Source organism: Myotis myotis, unplaced genomic scaffold (assembly GCF_014108235.1).
Source record: "Myotis myotis isolate mMyoMyo1 unplaced genomic scaffold, mMyoMyo1.p scaffold_m19_p_29, whole genome shotgun sequence".
NCBI classification, from domain to species: domain Eukaryota; kingdom Metazoa; phylum Chordata; class Mammalia; order Chiroptera; family Vespertilionidae; genus Myotis; species Myotis myotis.
The window spans coordinates 2,909,000-2,935,146 of record NW_023416334.1 but is presented as its reverse complement, the minus strand read 5'-3'; the positions used below and the strand labels follow the sequence as shown (position 1 = coordinate 2,935,146).

Genomic DNA, 26,147 nt, shown 5'->3' with positions numbered 1-26,147 from the left:
ATATTTGTATTGTAATAATTCACAGTGTTTCACAGAAAAATAGTTTTATTCATTTTCTACCATGAAAAAGGCAGACTTTAAAAAAAACAACAACATTATTTTACAATCCATTCAAGTTGTCAGCATCATCCACACAGTGAGAGCATCCAGACAGGACCATATGTATTTGTCAACCCTTGGAACCTACTAATATCATGTACATATTAGTTAGATATGTGGTAACCTCAGGGAGATGCTCAAAAGAGGCAACCCATATGCTTGTGAGGCATGACTGTCTTTCACGTGAGGATCATCCAATCATGTCCTGTCCCTCTGTTTATTGTGGATTTGTGCCTTTTGAAGAGGACAGAGTCCATCCAGGTCATAGGCCCATGTTGAAAGCAGGCTGTGCCCCCGCCTGCCCATTCCCACTCTTGAAGACATCTGTCTGGCAGAGAACATACCTGGAGATGAGTTTGTGAAAAGTATAGCGGAAGTCTCGGTTCCTGTAGGCATAAACGATGGGATTGACAACTGAGTTGGCATGTGACAGGAGAATAGCCATATTCATCGCCCACTTGGGCTTCTCCTTAGCCTGAACTGGCTGAAAAAGGGTGACACAGTTGATGGCATGCACTGGTAGCCAGCACACAGCAAAAATCCCCACGATCATGGCCAGGGACTTAGCGGCATGGATCTCTCGCTGGAGGATGGTCCTTGAGTGGTCCATCAGCTCGGTGCGCTGAAGCTGCCTGCAGGCCACCATGAAGATCTTGATGTAGATCACCAGCATTATGAGCAGTGGGGGCAGGACACACCCAAAGAAGTTGAAATACACCATGTAGCTCATGGGGACCACATTCTCAAAAAGACACTTCACAAGGCAGCAGCTTTCATTCATGGTTCCATCCCAGGGCTCTGTGCAGTTGGTGGCACTGTCTTTACTGTTCCAGCCCAGGAAAGGGGTCAGTCCAATGCCAAAGGCAAGCACCCAGAGGACAGCAATGACTCTTCTCGCTCGAGTCCCAGTGACCAAACTCTTGTATCTGTTGAAAAGAACATCATCTGTTATTGTCATTTTATAGTTCTCTGCAACCAAGTCCAGAATCCCACCTCTGCTATTGTTCCATGACCTTTACTCCTAACAGCCACTAAGATTCACCGTCAAAGGGTACCATGGCCTTTTACTCGCAACACTAAAGACACACAAACAGGTATAAACAGCTTTGCTCTACAAGTTCAATAAGAGTTTCATTGACTTACTAACTCACCTCTTTTTAGTGGCAAATTATGGTCAATGAAAACAAGTGTAGAAGTCTTCAAGGGTATTTTCTAATTACCCAGATACTGACCCTTGAATTTAAGTCTTCTATAAGGCACTGTTCTAGGTGGTTGAGACACACCAGTGATCCCTACTTTTAAAGGGACTTACATTCTAGTAGGGGAAACGGATAAAAAACAACAAACATGAGTTAGTAAATTATGGGGTATGGTAGAAGGATATACGTGTAATTTTTTTTTTTAAGCAGCTTAAGGAAAATCAACTGGCAGGGACAGTAGTGAAAAAGGTCTGTTAAGGGACACTTCGGTGACAAGGTGACACCTGAAGGAGTGAAAGTTGGCCCTTGGCGTCAGCACTACCTGGTGGCTCTGGTCAAGAATCCTTCTGGTCTCCTACAAATACACAAGAGGTTTGCCTTGGACTATGGAGGAATCATCCCTGAATACTTCTACTGGAGAACACGAGTCTGGCAAAGTCCCCATCTCTGCTAGCAGCAAAGTTGATAGGAATTGGGAAATACCTTAGCAATTATTAACTTTTAAGTAAGTTTAAACCATTAAATCGTATTTAAAAATCACTAGAAATCAGAATATACATTATAGACATTTTGCTATAAAGTAGTCCATATGTGGCTTATAGCAAAGCTATAAATTTAGCCATAATAACTGCTCCATAATAGGTATTCAAGCCCTAACTGGTTTGGCTCAGTGGATAGAGTGTCGGACTGTGGGCTGAGGGGTCCCAGATTTGATTCCGGTCAAGGGCATGTACCTTGGTTGCGGGCACCTTCCCAGTAGGAGGTGTGCAGGAGGCAGCTGATTGATGTTTCTCTCTCATCGATGTTTCTAACTCTCTATCTCTCGCCCTTCCTCTTTGTAAAAAAATCAAAAAAATATATTTTTTAAAAAAATAGTTATTCAATGTAATTATTGAGTAAGTGAAATAAAATCTTTCCTTCTGGGAGGGAAATTTGGAAATAATTAGATACACATTACCTTAAGACTTGTCTATGGAAAATGTCCAATTTTCTTTGTCTGCAGGATAAAGCCCATACTTTTCAGCATGACCCACAGAGCCCTCCAGGCCTCAACCCACATACCCAGTGCCTGCCATTCCTGATCAGTGGCTCATCTGGCGCAGGCTGCTCTCAATATCAGATAAAACACGTGTTCTTATTTCCAGGGTCACCTCCTTTTCTGATCACTTCTCAGGTAGTGGTGGCCAGTCCCACTCTGCCTCATACACACACTGGTTACAGAACTTGTTTTCTCTGTTACATTTGTCCTCTCAATTAGAAGGTCAACTTCTTAAGGACTAGGGCCTTGTACCTTTCTATTGATATTCCCAGGACCTAACACAGTGCTTGGCACATAGTATATTCTTAATAACATGACTGTTATGAATACAGTCCTTATGAATACAGTCCTTATTTGTTACCTGATTTATTATCAAACTAGAGGCCTGGTGCACAAAAATTTGTGCACTTGGGGGGAATGGGGGGCCCTCAGCCCGGCCTGTACCCTCTCGCAGTCTGGGACCCCTCGGGAGATAACGACCTGCTGGCTTGGGCCTGCTCCCGGGTGGCAGAGGGCAGGCCCAATCCCTAGGTGCAGCCCCTGGTCGGGCTCAGAGCAGGGCTGATTGGGGAGTTGGGGCGCTGCCCGTCATGCACAGAGCAGGACAGATCGGGAGGTTGCGATGCCACCCTCAGTCACACTCAGGGTAGGGCCGATTGGGGGGTTGGGGCACAGCCCCCTGTCACACTCAAGGCAGGGTCGATGGGGAGGTTGCGGCGCCACCCCCGTCACGCACAGCAGGGCCAATTGGGGTTGGGGAGCTCCCCCCTGTCACTCACAGAGTAGGGCCGATAGGGGAGTTGGGGCACCGCCCCCTGTCACACACAGAGCAGGGCCGATGGGGAGGTTATGGCTCTACCCCGTCACACACAGAGCAGGGCCCGTGGGGGGCCGTTGGGGCGCCGCCCTCTATCACCCACAGAGCAGGGCCAATCAGGGGGTTGGGACGCCACCACTGTCACACTCAGGGCAGGGCCGATGGGGAGGTTATGGCTCTATCCCGTCACACACAGAGCAGGGCCCATGGGGGGTGGGGGGTGGGGCGCCGCACCCTGTCACACACAGAGCAGGGCCGATCAGGGGGTTGGGGCGCCTTCCCCTGTCACGAACAGAGCAGGGCCGATAGGGAGGTTGTGGCCCCGCCCCCTGTCACAGAGCCGCAGGGCGATCAGGGGGTTTGGGCGCTGCCCCGTCACACTGATCCCAGTGCCGGGATGCCTCTCAGCTCCGCTGATCCCGGTGCTGGGAGGCATATTGCCCTTTTACTATATAGGATAGAGGCCTGGTGCATGGGTGGGGGCCGGCTGGTTTGCCCTGAAGGGTGTCCCAGATCAGGGTGGGGGTCCCCACTGGGGTGCCTGGCCAGCCTGGGTGAGGGGCTTATGGCTGTTTGCAGCTGGTCACACACCCTTCAGGGTGCGGGTCCCCACTGGGGTGCCTGGCCAGTCTGGGTGAGGGGCTGAGGGCTGTTTTCAGGCTGGTGGGTGACTGAAGTTCCCAACTGCTCCTTTTCTTTTTTTTTTATTCTGGGCCAGCTTTAGCTTTGAGGCTTGGCTCCAGCTCTTAGGCCTCCTCTGCTGAAAGCAGGTTTCTGGCCTTTGTTTACCTTCTGTATTTGAAACAATGTTGTGATCCTGCTGGCTGAAGCCCGGCTGACTAAAGCAGGTTTCTGGGGTTTTGTTTAGCTTCTATATTTGTTACAATGTTTCAAACTGCAAGCTCAGAGGCCTGCAGCAGCAGGCGGGGAACGTTGGAGTCCTCCGACACTGAAGCAAGCAAGCCTCATCTTCGCTTTAAGCTGCCTGGCTGCCGGCCACCATCTTGGCTGGCAGTTAATTTGCATATTGCCCTGATTAGCCAATGGGAAGGGTAGCGGTCATACGCTAATTACCATGTTTCTCTTTTATTAGATAGGATAGCTTTATTTTTTAGTCTATTTTTCTTGATTTCAGAGAGTGGGAGAGGGAGATAGAAACATCAATGATGAGAGAGAATCATTGATTGACCGCCTTCTGCACCCTACTTGGGATTGAGCCCAAAACCGGGGCATGTGCCCTGAATGCGAATCAAACCCTGACCTCCTGGTTCATAGGTCGATGCTCAAACCCTGAGCCATGCAGGCCAGGCTGTTACCAAACAGCTTTAAAACAAGATTCTTCTTATTGAGAATACTTGGTTCTGTGGCCTGGACAAGCAGAACTAATACAGTTTGCTGAAGTTACCTGAGATCTTACCTCATAATTGGAAGTGGGAGTGATCTTTAATCTCTTCTGCTCCCTATTAGAGCAGCAGTGGGCAGTTCAGTCGTGGAACCTTTACAGAAAACCTGGGCTTAATGGCTCAATGAATTTTTCTTGGCCAATAAATCCACCCTTTCTGCTTCCTCCCTCATTCAGGAATGGAAGTCATTCCTTTAAAAAAATGTCATTCTTGGCCATTGCCTCACCTAAGATATGAAGAATGCAATTAGTCCCTGCAGGACAACAAGGGAGCCTCTAACGGCCAAGCACTTAGAGCAGTGGTTCTCAACCTTGGCTGCACATTAGAATCACCTGGGAATCTTTTTAAAATCCTGATTTCTGGGCCTCATCCTCCGGAAATTCTGTTTCTTTGTTACTAATGTTGTGGCCCCACCCCATAACAAAGAAACAGAATATCCAGAGGATGAGGCCCAGAAATCAGGATTTTAAAAAGATTCCCCGCTGATTCTAATGTGCAGCCAAGGTTGAGAACCACTGACTTAGAGTCATAGAACTTCAGATCCATGAGGCAACCTACTGGACAGCCCTGCTTCACTCCTTGGTTGTTGACAGGACTCACCTGTGTTGAATTGTGTACAACTAAATACAGGCCAGCCCTGGGGAATGAATTATATTTGGAGTATGCAAATCCTTTGTTCTGTAATGGTTGGCCATAGATAATTCTGGCAATTAAACAAAAGAAACTCTGCTGGGATGCTCCCAGGAAATATTTTACTTTTTTAAAAAAGATTTTCAAAAATTGAATTTTAGAGAGAGGAAGGGAGGAGGCGGGGGGAGAGAGAGAAACACTGATGTGAGAGCAAGATATCAATCAGCTGCCTCCTGCACGCCTCTATGAGGGATTGAGCCTGCAACCCGGGCATGTGCCCTGACTGGGAATTGAGCCAGCAACCTTTCAGTGCACTGGACAATGCCCAACCAACTGAGCACACCTGCCAGGGCAGATTTTACTCCTGGATAAAAGGAGAGATTCAGGAGTAGAGTTCCTCCCATGCCCCTACCTTTCTGCATTTGATACTCTCGTGAGAGGCTGTGATGCTTAAAGCTGCAGCATTCAATTTGTGACCAAGAGGGACAGTGTGAAGACAAAGCAAATGGCAAAGCAGAAGGAAGGAAAGAGCCCGGGTCCTTGATGACATCTTTGAACCACTGCACCAGCCCTAGAGCCATCATGACTCCATGATCTAGTTCAAGAGAGATATAAATGTCTTGATTGCTTAAACTGCTGCTACCTACCTGGAGCGAAAGGGTTCTACAAACTGGAAGGGACTTTTATCTCTTTAGTGCAACCTCCCTTATTTTACAGGTAAGGAAACAAGGACACAATGGCAATATAAGAACCAAAGCAAAGCTAAGCCAGGACTCTCAGGCCTGTGTTCCTTGGACCACATTATGCTGCTTATTTTACTTGACTTTTTTTAAAGCAATATTAGGCACAGAGTACTCTACACATAAGGATCATGGGGTGGCTTCCCACTACAGTTCAAAACAACTGGAATCCAACCACATCTGAACTTGTCAAAACTGCTGGATCCTGCCCAGCCAGTGTGGCTCAGTGGTTGAACATAGGCCTATGAACCAGGAGATCACAGTCCGACTCCCCGTCAGGGCACATGCCTGGGTTGCAGGTTCAATCCCCTATAGGGAGCGTGCAGGAGGCAGCCAATCAATGTTTTCTCATTGATGTTTCTATCTCTTCCCCTCATTGAAATCAATAAAAATATATAATATTTTTAAAACTGTTGGATCCTACACATGTGAAAAACGATAATTTTATGCTAATTGTCTTAAATTTTTAAAAAAAGCAGCTGATTCCATCAGGGAAGCGGCTAGTCAGCTTTCAGTGACTCCCAGTCACAGCCTTTCTTCCCTCTTGGTTCACTATTTTATTCAGAGTTCTTCCTTTGTATTATGCTCTCTTAGGCACAATAAACATAATTACAGCCCTCAGGGGTTGTAAAGCTAATAGAAAATACAGAAAATAAACAAGTAAACACACAAATACGTAATTACAAATCAGAATGAATTTGGCCAAACCAAAATGAATAGGATGCAGATAAGAGAAGACCTTAGACATGAGATACCTGGGAAGATCTCTTAAGCAGAGCTAAAAGTTGAGGAGTAAAACATTTGAAAGGTGGAGAGAAAATTATTCCAGGCAGAATGTAATATGTAATGCTCAGACAGGAAAGGATTTTACTTTCTTAAAGAAATAAAATGTGAATGAACCTAAGATGAGGCTAGTGCCAGCTCAGCATAGGAAGGAATCTGGATTTTTTAAAAATATATTTCTATTGATTTCAGGGAGAGGAAGAGAAAGAGAAACATCAATGATGAAAGAGAATCACTGACTGACTGCCTCCTGCACCAGAGCCCCACTGAAGCCAGGCCTGCTCCATAGGGTTGGCCTCTGCACAGCAGCTAAGGACAATCTTCACAACCAGTCGGCCTGGGCGGGGGCGGAGGGGTGGCACCTGGAGCACCAGCCCTTGTGATAGGAGACTGCCACTGTGCTGCTACATAAGGCCACTCTACTAAGACTGGGAGATATAGCAGCTCTAACTAATACATAGAAACAAACACAGGGAGGCAGCCAAAATGAGGAGACCGAAAATGAAAGAGCAGAACAAGCAATCTACTAAATGCAGAGTTCAAAACACTATTTATTATAAGGATGCTCAATGGACTTAGGGGAAGAGTAGATGAACTTAGTGAGAACTTCAACTGGAGTTAAGAAATATAGCCCTAGCCAGTTTGGCTCAGTGGATAGAGCATCAGCCTGCAGACTGGGGTCCCGGGTTCGATTCTGGTCAGGGGCATGTACCTTGGTTGTGGGCACATCCCCAATAGGGGGTGTGCAGGAGGCAGCTGATTGATGTTTCTCTCTCATCAATGTTTCTAACTCTCTATCCCTCTCCCTCTCTATAAAAAAATCAATAAGTGTTTTTTTAAAAAGAGTTAAGAAATATAAAAATGGAGATAGAAAACAAAAAAGAACCAGTCAGAAGTGAAAAATACAGTAACTGAAATGAAGAATACATTACAAGGAATCAATAGTAGAGTAGATGAAGCTGAGAAATCAGTGATTTGAAAAATAAGGAAGCAGTAAATACCCAATCTGAAAAACAAGCAAAAAAAAAAAAGCGGGGGTGGGGAGATAGTATAAGGGATGCTTGAAACCACATCAAGCATACCAACATTCACATTGTGGGAGTGCTGGAAAGAGGAAAGAAAGCAAACCTTTCTCCAAAAAATGATGAAGCCGTAACTGGTTTGGCTCAGTGGATAGAGCGTCGGCCTGCAGACTGAAAGGTCCCAGGTTCGATTCCGGTCAAGGGCATGTACCTTGGTTGCAAAGGCATATCCCCAGAAGGAGGTGTGCAGGAGGCAGCTGATCGATGTTTCTCATCGATGTTTCTAACTATCTCTCTCCCTCTGTAAAAAAATCAATAAAATATATATATATTTTTAAAAATGATGGAAAGCTAGTTCCCTAATCTGGTGAAGGAAATAGACATACAAGTCCAGGAAGGACAGAGTCCCAAAGAGGCCCACATCAAGACACATCAAACTCCCTGGGCAGTTTGGCTCAGTGGATGGAGCATTGGCCTGTGGACTGAAGGGTCCTGGGTTTGATTCCAGTCGAGGCATATGCCCAGAGTGCGGGCTCAGTCCTCATTGGGGGGCATGCAGGAGGCAGCCGATCAATGATTCTCTATCATCACTGATGTTTCTATCTCCCCCTTTCCCTTTCTCTCTGAAATCAATAAAAATATATTTTTAAAAAGACAATTATACCAAAGGTTAGAGACAAAGAATCTTAAAAGCAGCAAGAGAAAAGCAGTTAGTTACCTACAAGTGAGCTCCCATAAGGCTGTCAACTGATTTCTCAACAGAAACTATTGGCCAGAAGGGATTGGCAAGAAATATTCAAAATGATGAAAAACAAGTACCTACAACCAAGACTACCTAGCAAGGCTCTCACTTAAAACTGAAGGAGATGCCCAGCCAGTGTGGCTCAGTGGTTGAATGTCAACCTATGAACCAGGAGGTCATGGTTCAATTCCTGATTGGGGCACATGCCCAGGTTGCAGGCTTAATCCCCAGTAGGGGGCATGCAGGAGGCAGCTGACCAATGATTCTCATCATTGATGTTTCTGTCTCTCCCTCCTTCCTCTTTGAAATCAATAAAAAAATATTAAAAAAAAAAAAAACTGAAGGAGAAATAAAGAGCTTCCCAGACAAGAAAAAGCTAAAGGAGTTCATCATCATCAAACTAGTATTAGAAGGAGTATTAAAGGGACTGTCTCTTAAAGACCCATCTCACAAAAGACACACACAGCCTAAAACGTAAAGAGATGGAAAAAGATACCTCATGCAAATACAAAAAAGAAAGCTGAGGTAACAATTCTTATATAAGACAAACTTTAAAATAAAGGCTATAACAATAGACAAAGGAGGACCCAGCAATTCCATTTCTGGGTGTTTATCCAATGAAATCTAAAACACTAACTCAAAAAGACATATGCATCTATATTTCTATTGCAGCATTATTTACAATAGTCGACATATGGAAGCAATCTAATTGTCCATAAATACATGAATGGATAAAGTAGAAGTGGTGCATATATACAATGGAATGACTTAGCCATAAAAAAAGAATGAAATCTTGAGGGGGACCAAGATGGCGGCATAGGTAAACACCTGAACTTGCTGCCTCGCACAACCACATCAAAACTACAACTAAAAGACAAAACAGATATCATCCAGAGCCACGGGAAGGCTGGCTGAGTGGAAGTTTGACAACTAGAAGGAAAGAGAAAAGTGCATTGAGACTAGTAGGAGGTGCAGAGGTCCGGAAGAGCGGAGGTACGGAGGCGTGTGAAATGGGCTGGCAACTGGGTACACTGTGGTCTTTTTAAATCGGGAAGGAGATACAAGCTCCCAACTGCTCTGTTCTGAACTCCAGTTACAGGCGAGACTCTGGGGACCCAGACTCATACGGGGAGAAACTGGACTATCTGGCATTGGGCCAGAACATGAGAGCAGCTTTCTCTCAGAGGTGCTCACAGAGATCATTGTTCCTGCACCAGGCTGCAGGACACAGAGACCCAGGGACTTGCCCATCAGGGGCAGGACTGATGGGCAGCCATTGCTGTTTGCCCTGGTGATTTCCTGAGACCCCGCCCCACCCAATTTACAACCCCACCCAAGCTGTGAGCAGAAGCTTTTACATATGAATGGCCTGGTCTTTTGCAATCTAAAACCTAACAAACTGCAGCTGGGTCAGAGAGCCCCAGAGCTTCCAAAAGAAGGGCTAAGGCTCAACAGCAGCCTGCATTGCTTCACAGCTGGGCCTCATCTGGGCATGTCCAAACCCCAAACAAAGAGGAGGAATCTGCAGATCTCTCTGTAGCTCCTGCTGGGTGGCCTCAGGCAGTGGCTGACTTTGCAACTCCTTGTAGATCCAAGAGCCAGTGTACCCAGTGGTCAGAGTGAGACTATACCAGATTACAACTCTTCAGATCCATAAGAGACACACTCAGGGGGCAGACTCAGTGAGCACCAAAGCCCCACTGAAGCAAGTCCTGCCCCATAAGGATGTCTCCAGCACAGTTCTCCCATTGTAGACACAACTGGTCCTCACAGCCAATTGGCCTGAAGGTCAATCCCTCCCAGTGATACCAACAGCAATCAAGGCTTAACTACAACAAGACTGTGCACACAGCCCACAAAGGGGTGCACCAAGAGTATCCACCTCAGGTAACTGGGGAGGCTGAGCCACTGGGCCCTATAGGACACCTAGCACACAAAGCCATTCTGTCAACACAGGGAAGCAGCCAAAATGTGGAGACAAAGAAGTCACAAATGAAAGAAATGGAGGAAAGCAAACTACTGGATATAGAGTTCAAAACCTTGGTTGTAAGGTTACTCAAGAATCTTCTAGAAACCTCTGAGAAATTTAGTGAGACCCTCAAGGATATGAAAAAGGACCAACTAGAAATTAAGCATACATTGACTGAAATGAAGAATGATATACAGAGATCCAACAGAAGACTACAGGATCCCAAGAATCAAGTCAAAGATTTGAAATACAAAGAAGCAAAAAACACCCAACCAGAAAAGCAAAAAGAAAAAAGCACCCAAAAATATGAAGAAAGTGTAAGGAGCCTCTGGGACTTCAAGCATACCAACATCCAAATTATGGGGGTGCCAGAAGAAGAGAAAGAGCAAGATATTGAAAACCTCTTTGAAGAAATAATGACAGAAAACTTCCCCTACCTGGTGAAAGAAATAGACTTACAAGTCCAGGGAGCCCAGAGAACCCCAAACAAAAGGAATCCAAAGAGGACCACACCAAGGCACATCATAATTAAAATGCCAAGAGCAAAAGACAAAGAGAGAATCTTAAAAGCAGCAAGAGAAAAAGTTTCCTACAAGGTAGTACCATACGACTGTCAGCTGATTTCTCAACAGAAACTATGCAGGCCAGAAGGGAGTGGCAAGAAATATTCAAAGTGATGAATAGCAAGAACCTACAACCAAGATTACTCTACCCAGCAAAGCTATCATTTAGAATTGAAGGTCAGATAAAGAGCTTCACAGATAAGAAAAAGCTAAAGGAGTTCATCAGCACCCAACCAGGATTATATGAAATGCTGAAGGGTATTCTTTAAGAAGAAAAATGTAAAGATAAAAATTATGAACAACAAAATGACAACAAATACATATCTATCAACAAGTGAATCTAAGAAGTGAATAAAAAAATCTGATGAACAGAATAATAGATTATAGAATCAGGGGCATAGAAAGGGAGTGGACTGACAATTCTTGGGGGGGAAGGGAGTGTGGGGAGTGCGGGAAGAGACTGGACAAAAAATGAACACCTATGGACGAGGACAGTGGGGGGGAGTGAGGGCATGGGGTGGGGTGGGAACCAAGTGGAGGGGAGCTATGGGGTGGAAAATGAGGAACAACTGTAATCGGAGCAATAAAGATTTATTTAAAAAATAAAAATAATGAAATCTTGCCATCTGCATCAACATGGACGGACCTGGGAGATACTGTGCTGAGTGAAGTAAGTCAGACAGAAAAAGATAAATGCCATATGATTTCATTTCTATGTGGAATCTAAAAATAAATGAACAAGCAGAACAGAAACAGACACATAGATACAGAGAACATTTTGACAGTTACCAGATTGGAGGGGACTGGGAGGGATGAGTGGAAAAGATGAAGGAATTAAGAAGTACAAATTGGCCCTAGCCAGTTTGCTCAGTGGTTAGAGTGTTGGACCTTGGACTGGAGGGTCCCAGGTTTAATTCCAGTCATGGCTCAGTGATTGGGTGTCAACCTTTGAACCAGAAAGTCATGGTTCGACACAGCGGGGCACATGCCTGGGTTGTGGGCTCGATCCCCAGTGGGGGACGGGCAGGAGGCAGCCAATCAATGAATCTCATCATTGATGTTTCTATCTCTCCCCCTCTCCCTTCCTCTCTGAAATTAACTTTAAAAAAAAATTTTTTTTTTTTAATTTTTTTTAAGGCAACAAAGAGACTATTCTGTTGGAGGACACCTAGACCCAGAGGAGAGGTGTGGGCTCGAAAAACAAGTACTTTAGCACCAGAGCGCCAGCTCCATCGTGGCAGAACGGTGCCCCGAGACCCTGCCTGGGACAGCGCGGACACGGTCAGCCTGCTGCGGGGAGCAGGTAGGGTCCCTGCCCTGGGCAGGACGCTGGAAGGGTGGCCCTCGGTCTCTGGCATCGTGTGCAGGCTCTGTGACCACCTGCCATTCCTCTCATCTCCCACTTCACGCTGTGCCCCTGTGCTTTCCCCAAAGGCCCACCTCCCTCCCCGGCCCCACCCTTTGCTCCCGGTGCCCCTGTGGTTCTCAGAACATCTGTGGTGTGTGGCCAAAGCACTCCTGAAAGGTGGGTGCCCCGTGCCAGTCAGCGCTCTTCCGTGGGGGCAGTGAGCCCAGCAGTGCCGGCGGGAAGCAGACATGGTCCCAGGTGTAGGCAGCACATTAAAGGCCGTGTGGAAGTGAATACAGGAAGCATGGGCAGCCTTATCATCCCACACAAGCAGGCCAGTTCTGGCCCCACCGAAGGGCGTTCTGTGAAAGCCCACGTTCTGGTAAGTGGCCGAGCCCACTGCTGGGCACAGCTGCACGGTAACCCACCCCGTCTCCCTGGAGGGCTCATTAGCTAAGGAGACACAGAACAGCAGTCATGTGGAGGGACTCAACAGAAGGGACAGTGTGGACACTGAGGTCACGTAAGTAGAGGAGCCTGCCAGGTCCTGCCTAACAATCGCTGGCCTATTTCTCTGGCAGAGTCTTCCTGGCTCTGCAGTCCCCGGCGGAGACCAGCCACCTTCTCAGCCTAGAAGTCCAAGTTCCCAGCTCACGGGGTCCCCTGGGCGGTGCCGCTGAACCTGGCCAGCCCACAGGCTGGCAGTGTATGTGCTCTGGCATCAGCAAATGGGGAGTCATGGCTGGAGGACCCACCTCCCTGCTGTGGGGCTCTGAGTGCAGGTAAGTGTGCACGCGGCACTTCATGGATGACACACCCCGGTAAGTGCACGTGGAGTTCTGTCGGCCTCATACGGTCGTTTACCCGGGCCTTCATGTTCTGTCGAGCTCACACACGGCACTGCTCTGCACCACAAACACTTCTGCTTAAAGCCATGTGTATTCTTAGAAAACCTCATCTTCTCTAAAATTGCACACGAATAGCAGGACTTGTGTGAAAGTGGGGTTAGGATAGACCACGCAAATCCTACCAAATTTTGTGACTTGAGCACTAATAAAATACCTTGGACCATCCAGGCGGCAGGCGGCGGGGCCAGGGGCGGGCTGCCACAGGGAGTGTGCCCCCAGAAAGTCTAATGGCAAACTGCAATTAGCGCCAGGCTGACAGGTGCCAAGGCAAGCAGATGAGAGGAATTCTGAGCCAAGGGCCCGTCAGTACGTTGGGCACAGCGGGCAGTGTGGCCTGTCCTGAGCAGGGCGGCTGGGATCGGTGTCCTGAGGAGTGAGGCCCAGAGAGAGCAATGTCTTCGCCTCCTGGGTCTGGAGTGCCCAGAGGCTCCTGCCGCTCCCTTCCTGCTGAAGACTGTAAAGCCCCTCCCACCATTCCAGCTCTTTCTGCCGGGGCAGAACCCCAGATGAACCTCAGCATGTCTGCAGTGTGTCTGTCACACACGCACAGCGTCACTTACAGACCCGCAGAAGCCGGCCAGCCGGTCTGACACGCCCATGCTGCACAGGTTCCCCGCACACCTCCCCCGAGCCTGCACTCCCCCGCTCCTTCCCCGGACCTGCACGCTGACGCACAGGCCTGATCTGTTAGACAACCGCCGCTGCACCCAACACGCACACTGCGGCCTGGCGAGAGACAAGCCGGGATTTCTGAGGAGGGAACAGAACTCGGGCTTCTCAGCCACATGTGCGCGTTTAACACCCGCCTGGTGGCTCTGAACAAAACGAGGCGTGTGTGCGTGTGTGCGTGCGTGTGCGTGTCTTGTGCTTCAGCTTCTAGTCCAGACGAGGAGTCTGTGTAAGAGGGAAGTTTTTCTATCAGTAGTTGCTTCCCATTTTTCAGGTTTCTTTGGAACCAAAAGAAGCAACAGAAAATTTGAACAGCGCTGTTTCTAGTAAAGAAACAGAATTCACAACCAAGAACCTTCCCCCACAGAAAACTTAAGGCTCACATGACTTCACTAATGAATCCTATCAAACATGTAAGGAACAAATAAAACCATTCGTACACAAAGTGTGGATCCTGTTTGGGTCTGGGAGTGGGAAGGTCTCTCATTTACTATTTGTGGTAACTGAGAGGCCACAGCTCGGGGCAGCCTGAGGGAAGGACAGCACCCGCCTGCCCACCAGACGGCCCCCGGGGCCCCAGGCTGTCACTCGAGGCAGGACCCGCCTGCCCACCAGACGGCCCCCGGGGTCCCAGGCTGTCACTCCCAGGAAGGACAGCGCCCGCCTGCCCACCAGACAGCCCCCGGGGCCCCAGGCTGTCACTCGAGGAGGCAGGACCCGCCTGCCCACCAGACGGCCCCCGGGGTCCCAGGCTGTCACTCCCAGGAAGGACAGCGCCCGCCTGCCCACCAGACAGCCCCCGGGGTCCCAGGCTGTCACTCCCAGGAAGGACAGTGCCCGCCTGCCCACCAAACAGCCCCCGGGGTCCCAGGCTGTCACTCCCAGGAAGGACAGCGCCCACCTGCCCACCAGACAGCCCCCGGGGTCCCAGGCTGTCACTCCCAGGAAGGACAGTGCCCGCCTGCCCACCAAACAGCCCCCGGGGTCCCAGGCTGTCACTCCCAGGAAGGACAGTGCCCGCCTGCCCACCAGACAGCCCCCGGGGTCCCAGGCTGTCACTCCCAGGAAGGACAGCGCCCACCTGCCCACCAGACAGCCCCCGGGGTCCCAGGCTGTCACTCCCAGGAAGGACAGTGCCCGCCTGCCCACCAAACAGCCCCCGGGGTCCCAGGCTGTCACTCGAGGAGGCAGGACCCGCAGCCGCTCGGGCTCCTGAGAGGGCCTCACCTGCTCCAACACGCTCCAACGTGTGAGTGCGGGGTAGACCCCGTTGGGCCTGGGCTGAGCCCACTGCCACATGGAACGGTGGCTGGAAGAGATGCCATTTGTCGCTCACAGTCACCCAATAGCAATGGGTGAGGAGTGCAGGCGGCGCCCCCTCCAGCTCCCTGCCAGCAGGCGACAGTCTAGGCAGCAGTCGCCAGCCGGTGGTCCGCAGGGTCCGAAAGGCTGGAGACCGCTGGTCTAGAGCGCTCTGACAGTGACGCAGCCCCCTGGGACTGAGGTGGGGCCAGGACGAGGTCTCCCCGAGTTCCCCTTTGAGGTGGTTTTTTGGTGAGTCCCATGTTTTGGTCTCATATATCGGGAGGGACTCAGGGACAGCCCAAGGCTGCTGGCTCCAGACTCCGACCTCCTTCCTGTGGAATAAGAGCCATGAGAGGAAGGGCACTGCCTGACACCAGACCAGAGGAGGAAAGGGACCTCCCATGGCTGCGGCTGAAGCACATGCTTTGGCGAAAGCATCGGCCTCCCCAGGCACAGCCGCCGGAGGAAGACACCGACGTGCCACGACGGGGATGCTAACTGATCACCTGGTTATCGTGGTGTCTGCGGGTTCTCCCCCAGAACCAGTTTCCCCTTTGTAATGAGTAGAGATCTCGTGGTAGATACGGTGAGACTCTCTAAATATCTTGCTTTTCACAACATCTATCGCCCGTTCCTGCCTAAGCCAGTTCTTAGTGTGATTGTTGTCAAATGATGCTCTCCTTAACCCTGTCACCCCTACCCACTGACTACATGGCATTCCACCGCGAGCCAGTCGGACGCACGCCAGCCTGCGTCCGACTGGGGTTACAGAGAGCCCCTCCTCCCGGCACGGCCGGCTGGAGGGGAGCTGCTCCCATGAAGTGAGCCCGGCGACCGCGGCCTCTGAACACCCTCTCCACTGAGAGGCGCAGGCTGCCCCCCGAAAACAGCTTCTGTGCCAGAGAGTGAGGAAGCGATGGAAACGGCCGGCCGGGAACCCTCCGGCAGGGGCGCGCTCCAATGGCTCCAGGGGCCCACTGTGGGCACCAAGAGGAGTAACGGGAGTGGGTTAGAACACACTGGGTAAAACCAAGGCCCCAAAGCCCACACTGACACTTACAATGTGGTTTAAGGAAGAGCGGGGGAAAGGCGAGCCTCTTCTTTAGAGGATGCCAGCTGATGAGGGTGGGAGGGATGAGGAAAAAGAAAACCACCGCGTCCACGGCAATGACTGCCTCAGGCAGCACGGTCAGCGGGGCACGTGCCTGCGCAGTGACAGCTGGCAGCCTTCGCCGGGCAGATGTGCCAGCCCACAGCGGGCAGGCGGCACGGCCCTGACGTGATGCACTGATACGGACACAACGGTAAACAGCGAATCCAATCACAAGGAAACAACCTGACCCAAATTAAGGGGCTCCCTGTTAAACAACCTGGACTCCCCCAAAATGCCAGTGTCTTAAAAGATAGAAAAAAGACTGAGGAACTATTCCAGGTTAAAGGAAACTAAAGGAATTAAATGCACACATGACTTTTTTTTTTTTACTGGAACCTGGATTTTTTTAAAAAGTATAAACATGATTGGGATCATTGGGGACATCTGACCACAGACTGGCTGTCCTAAGTATAGCGTGAGTGTGTGTGAGACAGAGAAAGCAAACAGAGCAAAATATGCACAATGTGTACATTTAAGTGGGAGTCCGAGTATTCATTATGCCAGTTTTACAACTTGGAAGTTGTGGGGGAAACACTACTTCAGAGCGACTCATCCTTTCTGAAACCACAGACGCATTAGATTAGTCAAATGGATACAAACATGTGTATGTATATATGTGTGTGTGTGTGTGTGTGTGTGTATTTTAATAGGGACATTTATAAAATGCAATGAGTGTATATGCTTATGTGTACACACACATATACTGCATTTGTTTTGTAATTTTAAAAGATGTCCTTGCTATTAAAACTGAGTTACTAATGATTCTTGAAAATGCCACATTTGGGAGCTATTTCATCCTCTGCAAGGCTGCGACCTCCCCCTGCGGAACCTACCTATCGGTCCTGGCGAGTCAGTCTCCTGTCCTCCTGCCTCTTCAGTTCCTCCTACCTCTCCTCTGTCTCCTTCGGGCTCCGCAGGCTTCTCGTGTCCAGGCAACAAGCTCATGCATCCATATCTAATCTCCAACAGTACACACATGCACCCCTCACACACAGACACCACACACACTGCCAGCTCTGAATACCTCACACTACCGCTATTAAGAAAACAGCTGTGAGTATGCAGAGAGCTGCACAGGAACCCTGCTGCCTCCCAGCAACAGTGCAGTGAAAATCGGGAAGAGTCAGCAGGTAAAGAACATTCCGGGCAGGGAGAATAAGGCGTGCAAATGCCTGACCTCAGGGAGATCCAGGAATTTAGAGGCGCCCTGAGAAGCCGGAGCAGAGAAGCAAAGGAGAGAGGGGAGCAGGATGAGTCGGGAGAAGGGCCGAGAGCCAGTGGAGCTGGGGCCTTCTCCTAAGGCCTGGAACACTGGGAAAGGAAGGGGTTCAGTCAGGTGCTCACTGTAGAGGGACGCTGTTCTGAACCGAATGGGTGAGAGGACAGCGTGGGGCAGAGACCTGGCTTCCTGGGTCAGGGAGAGGCAGAGAGAAGCGCTGGAAGGCGGGCGTAAGAAGCACAACGACAGCAACGACAGGACCAGTTCTGACCGTCTCAGCACAGCTTTGTTGTTCTCTACCTTCTCTCTCTTAAAGGCAGGTGTGGCAGTGGCGTTACCATCAGCACTGAAGTTGAGAAGCATGTACTGAAAGCTCCTTTCGGAAGTTTGTGGGTGGTGGAAGCAAAACGGGCCGCAAACCGGAGATGGTGCAGCTGAGAGAGGCCTAAGGAGCTGACTAGTAAATGTGTTTAAGTGGCTACGGGAAAGAGCCGCTCAGCAGGCCCGAGTAATGGACAGTGCGGGGCTCCCCACAGGTGGAGGACCTGGGTCCAGAGCCAGGCAGGAGGACTGACCGGCCTCAAACCCCCACACTCCACAACCTGCTGCACAGCTCAACCATTACAGTATCGCTCGACCTGCAAGTTCCTTAAAAACACCCTGTGAAACTCTTACCAAAGCTCCCCTCGTCTTTGGGGGCAACACCCAGCTGCCCCCCAAGCTGGAGTCACCTTGGACTCTTTCTTCTCCCTCCTGCCCGACACCCAACCAAGCCAGCAAGTCCTCTTGTCCTGCCGCTGTGACCCGCCTTCCAGCCACGCACACAACGCACTTGGTGTCCATACAATGCACGCCCACCCGCAGGCTGCCAGGCACTGCAGACCGCACACCACAGGCCCACCCGCCATGTCTCTAGTCCTTGTCCACCGATTGGGGTTCCAGGGCCCGCCTTGGTTTTCAGGATCCTTTCGTCCTGGTCTCTTGGCTGTGTGGCTTTACCTGTGGCCCCTCTGCTCCAAATACCAGCCTTCCCTGGTGTAGGTGATCAGACTTTACGTCTCAAATATCTCTATACTCGGCCTCCATCTCCACAGCCTCTGCCTGGCCATGCTTTCTTCCCTCCCCTGGAAGAAAACGGCCAGCCTACGTAATCTTGTCCCCTCCAACCCCTCCTGTCCACCAGAATGACTGTCTTGTAATGCAAACCTGACCACATCAAACTCCTGATTAAAATCCTACATCGGCCTGCCAGGTTCCACCTAATTGGCACTTCTCAGAAAGTCACATTTAAATGACAGTAGAAAACACAAAAGGAAATAAATTCATAACCACCCTAAAATGGAAATGGAAGGTGACATCAGCAAAGCAGAGAGTTTAATGAGTTTCTAGAAACCAGAAGGCAGACAGGGCCATCAGGATGGGACACGACGCCCTAAACCAGAAGCAAGGGTGGCAGGAAGAGAGGTGCCGTCCACAGCGGCCAGGCTGCAGCCCGGAAGTGAGACGAGGAGGGGAGAGACTGCCGTGAGCCAGCCTGTGGGCTGCCTCAGCCGCCCCCAATGGCCCCCCTCTCCCATGAGCGGGGCGTTTGTTCCCACCGCCGGCCCTCCCAAAGCTGAAGCTTGGCACTCAGTGATGGAGGGTGGCACCCAGGGATGGAAGATGGGGTGAGGGGAGGGTTCTAAAAAATAGAAAAACTAGAGGGGAAAAAAATCAAACTTTTCCAGAGAAGAATGACAAGCTAAAGTATTAGAAAGTTACATATTAGAGAACATGTAAGAGACAAACATGAAATCAGTCAAGGAAGGGAACTATCCACCTATCTATTAAGAATCCCAGGAGGGCCCTAACTGCCTTGGCTCAGTGGATAGAGCGTCAGCCTGCGGATTCAAGGGTCCCAGGTTCAATTCCGGTCAAGGGCATGTACCTTGGGATGTTTCTAACTCTATCCCTCTCCCTTTCTCTCTGTAAAAAAATCAATAAAATATATTTTTTAAAAAAGAATCCCAGGAGGAAACAATAGAGAAAACGGAGGAGATAAGGAAATAATCAAGAAAATTTTATTTTTTTAAAATTTCAGAGCCTAAGACAGACCGGAAAAGTATTCAGACTGGAAAAGTCCACGGTGCGAGGGAGGGAAGCTGGGAGTCCGTGTGAAATCTCAGAGCACACGCAGAATAGTGATCGGGACGTAGGCCAAAAACCCACCACAAATAGGAACCTGCTGCATGCACTCCGACTTCCAGAGCAATGCCTGCGGTTTGCGGGCCGGCGTCCTAACCACTCACCAGCCAGGCAGCGGTGCCTTTGCCAGGCCGGCTGGGAAACCAGAGGTCGGAGATTGGTGACTGCTCTCGCAGTTGGCCTTTCCTCTGGGTTCAATTTCTTTTCAACATGCCGGGCAGAGGGGCTGGCGAGGGCAAGAGCTGGGACACTTCCCCTTTCCCTTTGGCGCCCTTCTGTACTTTTGAATATTTACTTCTGTGCAGACTGTTTGATTTCTGTCAAAACAAAAACAATAATATATGTATTTTTTAAACCAGCCCTGGCGCCGGGTGGCTCGTCCAATGCACCAAAAGGTTGCAGGTTTGATTCCCTGGTCAGTCATGTACAGGAGGCGGTCGATCTCTCTCTGTCCCTCAAGCAATAAAAACATTCTCCAGTGAAGATTAAAAAATGAATTAATTAAAACAAACCCTCCTTCATGGACTTACCAGTGCCCTGAGGACAACACCCAAACTCCTCAGCCAGCGTCTGGCCCCCTCGATCTGCCTGCTCTCAGCCCTCAACCCCTCCCCCCACCAACGCACTGCTCTGTGCACATGCCCCACCTCAGCTCTAATGCCCCTTCCTCCGGTTCACCTCACCCAGCATCAGCCCTCAGCCCCACCCCGGAGCCTGTGACGTCTGTTCTCAGCTTCAGTTCCATAAAGAAGGGACACTTCCTAGTTGCCATTAAGTTCCTGCAGCCTGTTAGTCTCAGGGGCCAAGCGCAGCCTACTGATGCCCTGAGGCGAGAAGCCCTGACCTGCTCCCCCAGACCAACACCGGAGACCAGCTCCCCGAAACCAGCTCCCCTAGACCTGCTCCCCCAGAACAGCACCCGAGACCAGCGCCCCGAGACCACCTCCAGGAGACCAGCTCCCCAAGAACTGCTCCCCGAGACCAGCGCCCCAAGACCAGCTCCCGGAGACCAGCTCCTGAGACCAGCACCCCGAGACCAGCTCCCCAAGACCTGCTCCCCCAGACCAGCACCCGAGACCAGCTCCCCAAGACCAGCTCCCCGAGACCAGCTCCCCGAGACCAGCTATGTCTGAGGAAAGAGGCAGGAGAGACCCCACTCGGGTCCCTGCCAGGTTAGCCAGGCTCTGCCGCCTCATGCCCACTGGCCCAGGCGCAGCCTTCTTCCCTCATTTGGTCACATTACTACAGTCTCCTCTGTCCTGGGTAATAGTTAAAGGGTCCCCATCATCGTTTGCTGCTCACTCCCCACACCCAGAGGGACCACTCATTACTGGGTGTTTCAGCCGCCCGGCGCTTGGAGCCAGCGCTGCCGGCCTGTGACCTGGGCTGACCCTCACTCCGCGAGCCGGCTTCCTGCTCTGTGAGCAATAGGGAAGTATCTGCCCCCAGAAGGCTGGCCGAGAGGCCAAATGAGATGACGCACGGGGCTCCTGGCACAGAAAAGGCTTCAGAAGAGTGGCTGCAGGTCACGATGTTAACAGCTCTAATGTCCAGAGTAGCGAGGAGAGCTCCTTGTGCCCGTCCCCGCAGCTGGGATCACACGCTGACAGGTCACAACCGGGGCTTTGATGCCAGGCAGGGCGCGCCCACAGGCAGGGGGCCCGCATGGCCCGGCAGAGGCGGCCGTGCGGAGCGTGTGTTACATGAAAGTGTGAACGTCTGTCCTTTACACACGCTTACTCCCCAGAACGTGGAGGGGACCCCCTGAGGCCCAGGCCCGCTCCCCCTGCCGGTGCTGAGAGGCCAGCTGGCCGCCCTTCCAAGCACACAGAGCAGTGTGGGCAGCGCTGGGTCGGCAGAGCAGCGGGTCAGGGCCCTGGGCAGGCACGGTGGGTGGGCCTCCTTCCACAGCCTCCCAGGGAGCCAGGGCGCTCACAGGCTCCACCTCCATCTCCTCCCCGCCCCGCGGCTCCTGGCCTGCAGGGGTTCCCTTCAGCACCACAGACATGGGCTCGGCCAGCCAGGCAGCACCTGCTGCTGGTTCCCTGGGTGCACCAGCTGGCAGGTGGGGCTGAAAGGCCTGTACACACCAACGGGGGCAAATAACACAGAGGCAAGCTCCTCCCTCCTCCCGGTCCCCGGGACTTTCTCTCCAGCCCTGAGAGCCAGGATGGCCCAGGGAGCAAGGCCCCCCAGAGCAGGGCCCCCCAGAGCAGAACATGGGCTGCCAGGACCTGCAGCGCTGAGGCCTGCTGGCCTTCTGCAGCCTCTCTGCCCCGCTCTCTGCAGGCCTGTCAGGGCTCCCCTCTTTTCTTCCCTTATTGGACTCACTGGATCATCCTAACACCCCCCTGGTCCTAGATCTGCCATCTTGGGCCCTCCCTCCCCAAGTCTGTTTTGCATCTTCTCCCCACACTGTCCCCCGAGGCATGACACACCACAACACCCTCTTCACCCAGTCACGCATGAGTTCATCCAAAATGTGGGTCCCTACCCCATGCCTGGCATCGTGCCCTCCCTCAGAGCTCACACTCCGGCTGAAAGGGACCACAGCCTGGCCAAGACGTGGATTAAGGGTGGAGGCAGCGGCGGGGAAGCCTCTGGGTGGGGAATGAGGGAGGCGGCAGAGCCGGGCTGGCGCAGGCACCTGGCCAGTGCCCTGTGGTGGTGAGTGAGGTGCGGAGGGTGCGATGGGCGACGGAAGCCAGAGCCTTCGGGCCTTGAGGCCAGAGTGGACCCTGGGGTTTCACAGGTGCCAGCGCACAGCTTTAAGCAGGGGAGTGACTGGTCTGGCAATTTCCAGTCATTCTCTCAGGCAGCTGTGTAGAGCATGGGGAGCGAGAGGCGATGGGGGGCCCATGGGAACCCAGCAGGAGCTGATCGAGAGCTGCTAAAAGGACATGCGTGATGATATCCGAGACGTGGTCATTCAGATCGACCAAAAAGGGGTCATTGCAGGGGTGACCCCCAATTCCTGCCCACTCCCGATGGCACTCCCTGGACTGGACTCTCTGCCAGGAACATCAGGAACCGTGTGGACTTAACTGTTTGTAGACACCCTCACTCTGAAGGCCCAGGGCAGTGCCTTATCTGAGCAGACCCTCCTCCTTCCAGGTCCAGCCGAAGCCGCCATCGGTGCCCAGCACCACCTCACGCTCCCCTGCCCTCTTGCTCTGCCATCTCCCCGCTAGTGATGCTGTGGCCCTGAGCTGGGCACAGGCCGCACTCGGAGCTCAGGCACAGAAGCCTTCCGAGCCCACGGAACAAGTGAGACCGAGGGCACGTCCAAGGGCTGGTTTCGCCCCAACTGCCTGGACCTCGCCATCGTTACGCTTGCCTTTATAGGAGAGACACCGCCTCCCAAACAGGGCACGTCCAACTCTAGCCCATCTCAGTGCCGTGCCCCGAAGGTGGGCCTTGGCACCAAGTCAGAGCTGGGCCCCGGCCACGTCAATAAAGTGAAGGAGGGCCCATGTCTTCCTGACTCCAAGAGGGTTTCAAACATGGCGGGGCCAGAAGTCCCCAGTTAAAGGTCCTGATCCAAGGATTACCCCGCCCGCCGACCCCCCCCCCCGCCCCCCCGCCGATTCAGTAGGGCCTGGGGGGCCCTGTAATCTGCATGTTAGCCCCTCACAGGGCCATGGTTCTCAGAAGCAGGAAGTGCAGAAACTGCTGAGGGAGAAAGCCCTGCCCTAGGCACCAGCCCCAGGGGCCCAGAGAACACAGATACCTCTCCCACCACAGGTGGGGTGGGTGCTAGGGACAGGTCAGATGCCCTACCTTCCTGGCCAGGGAGTTGGGGCTGCTTGCATGGGCCTCTCCCACACTACACGCACGTGGGAGGCCAGCAGGCGGCAGGGGTGGGATGAGCTAAGCACTCTGCCCCCTCTAGCTCTGCCCTTAGCAAAGACAAGAAGTTAGGGCCAGTCCTTCCCCTTAACACACCCACTCCATGTCTTTCAAGTCTCCGCCCAGCACAAACCAGGACAAGAGCGAACAGATGGAACTTCCTGCTCTGCGGGGCACAGGGGATTCTTCCAGGAACTTGAGCGGGGCCTCTCTGGACCTCTGCCAGGGGCATGCCCAAGGGGCTTCCATCATGTGAGCAGCTCAGGGTGGCGCCTGCTGGATGCAAACAGACCAAAAGGCCATCAAGTAACCAACATGCGGACCAAGAGGCAGGAAGGGACCCGAGAGAAGAGGGTGCCATCCGCTCGGAACCTTGGCGATCCCTGGGCTGTCACAGGACGGGACGAGGAGGCCTCCTGGCTGGTCAAGGGCAGCGGCACAGGGAAAGCCCAGACACGCAGCTCAGACTCCCAGCCTGGCAGAGCGGGAGGTTCCTGTTCAGGCGGGGACCCAAGACCAACCCACAAGGGCAGGCTCAACATGCGGTGGCTGGGAAGGCCCCGTCAAGTCCCACAAATACACTCCTCCTCCAGCCCCATTTACTGCAGGCAGGATCGCCTTCTGGAAGCGGCAGGAGGCTTTCTGCCCACATCCCAGCCACTGCTGCTGCTCACAGCCCCACAGCCTGCTGGCACCGCGGGGCACAGCGCCCGCTCTGAGTGCATCCTGCCCCGACACTCATTCCAAATGCACCCTCCTAAGCAAGACTGATCTCCCTCACCTACAGATGCAGGTCACAGTGCCTCCCTTCTGGAATTACTGGCAGTTGAAGGGTAGAAGTTTAATATAAACCGCCTCGCAGAGCTGGCACTCAAATTAATTCCTTCCCTCCCTTCCTGCTCCTGTGACAGTTTCTTGCCTCAGCCCCAAAGCCAAAGAGATCCCAACTCAGACATGTCAAAGGGGCCCAAAGGCTGAGCATAAATACTCCCAATGAGCCCTGCGGCTCCCAGATACGCCTGCTCGGGAGCTCAACTCCGAATTCCTTGCTCAGCTGCAGCTGGGGCTCGGTCCGGGCGGCGGCTCCGTCCCCTGAACCCTACATTTTCTCAGTGCGGGAGAAAGAGCCTGCGGGACTGGGCAGCGGGGATAAAGGCCACACACCCGCGTGAGGTCTTTTAAGAAACATTCGGAGGGGACCGAGTCACCAGGAAGCGTGGAGGGACACGGGTGCCAGCACTCCCCCCAGGGAACCCCACCGTCCCGCCCAGCCCGGCCTCCTGCGCCAACAGGTACATTCTGAAGCTGGGCGGTGAGTAGTGTCCATTCTGACCACGGGGGACCCAGCGTTCAAAGTTGCCCTGGAAACTACCCGGGTTCCGAACCCCCAGCACGCACAGGGCGGCGTCTTGCCGCAAAGTAGGAGATGCAATCAGCTAACCTCCCGCCCCTGGGCCTCCACCCGCCCGCGGAAGTGGCGCCTTTCCCGGAGTTTCCACGACAGGCCGGGCTCCCGGGAACACACTCCCCGGCACCCTGATGGTTGTCCCCACACAGATCTCCGCATGGAGATGCGCGCATCCGGGGAAGCAAGGCCTCCAGGGCCCGGCCCGGGACACCGAGAGGGTCTGGGCAGCCCGTGCACGCGTCTCCGGTGGCGGCCGCTGTCTTCCAGGGCGGGAACCCGCTCGGAGCGCCCCGCGCGCCCGTCTGGCCCGTTCCCGAGGCCAGGAACCCCGGGCATTGGCGGGGCTTAGACGGGGCTGGGGCCGCCGCGCGCCTCACCTGAGCGGGACGAGGATGGCCAGGTACCGGTCCACGGCCACGGCCAGGAGGCTGAAGATGGAACTCTGCGTGAGCACCAGTACGAAGCAGGCGAGGAAGAGGCAGCTGTAGAAGTCGGTGCAGAAGCCCAGGCTGATGGTGATGGCAAAGGGGATGGCGAACAGCCCCACGGCCACGTCGGCCGCCGCCAGGGACACCAGGAAGTAGTTGGTGGGCGTCTGCAGCGCGCTCGACGTGCCCACCGCGGCGCACACCAGCACGTTGCCCGCCACCGACAGCGCGGCGATGGCCAGCTCGAGCGCCACGTACAGCGCGTCCTGCACCTCCAGCGGCATGGCCGGCGACATCGCTACCCGCGCCGCGCCGAGCGCGGGGGAGCCGCGTGCGCCCCGCCGGGCATGGCCCGAGCGCTGGGACCGCCCGTCCGCCCGCCGCGTCTGAGCCGCCGGTCTCGGGTGCTCCGGGCCCGGACCCAGAGGGCGGGACCGTGGAGGGGCGGTGACGCCCATTGGCCGGTGTGCCCGCCCGTCTCGGGCTCGGCGGAGCACCGCCCCTCTCCCCCGAACCGCGGTCTGCGCCCACGTGGTGCCGCGGCGGTGCGCCACGGTCCGTGGTGACAGAATCTGACAAAGTCAAGTTCCCCACTTCCCCCTACTGCGCCCTCCCGGTGGGTGTGTCCCGAGCTGCCGCACTGCCTCCACCGGGGCGCTCGGAGCCGCCG

At 52.8% G+C, this 26,147-nt stretch overlaps 1 protein-coding gene across 1 annotated transcript; it reads right to left on the bottom strand.

The window, feature by feature from the left end:
• Positions 1–27: 27 nt before the first annotated feature.
• Positions 28–25,892, bottom strand: ADORA2B (adenosine A2b receptor). Its single transcript, XM_036296360.1, has 2 exons — positions 25,427–25,892; positions 28–1,025 (listed from the first exon to the last, which is right to left on the bottom strand). Exons 1-2 carry the CDS (start codon positions 25,771–25,773, stop codon positions 362–364), a joined length of 1,011 nt encoding a protein of 336 aa, XP_036152253.1. The 5' UTR covers positions 25,774–25,892; the 3' UTR covers positions 28–361.
• Between the last annotated feature and the right edge of the window lie 255 nt (positions 25,893–26,147).

What these genes read in the sequence shown, in the direction of transcription:
- ADORA2B (XM_036296360.1), bottom strand. Translation starts at nt 25,773, where the DNA reads ATGTCGCCGGCCATGCCGCTGGAGGTGCAGGACGCGCTGTACGTGGCG. An exon ending in GCCATCCTCGTCCCGCTCAG is followed by an intron (nt 1,026 to 25,426) that starts GTGAGGCGCGCG and finishes TCTTTTCAACAG; the next exon opens with ATACAAGAGTTTGGTCACTG.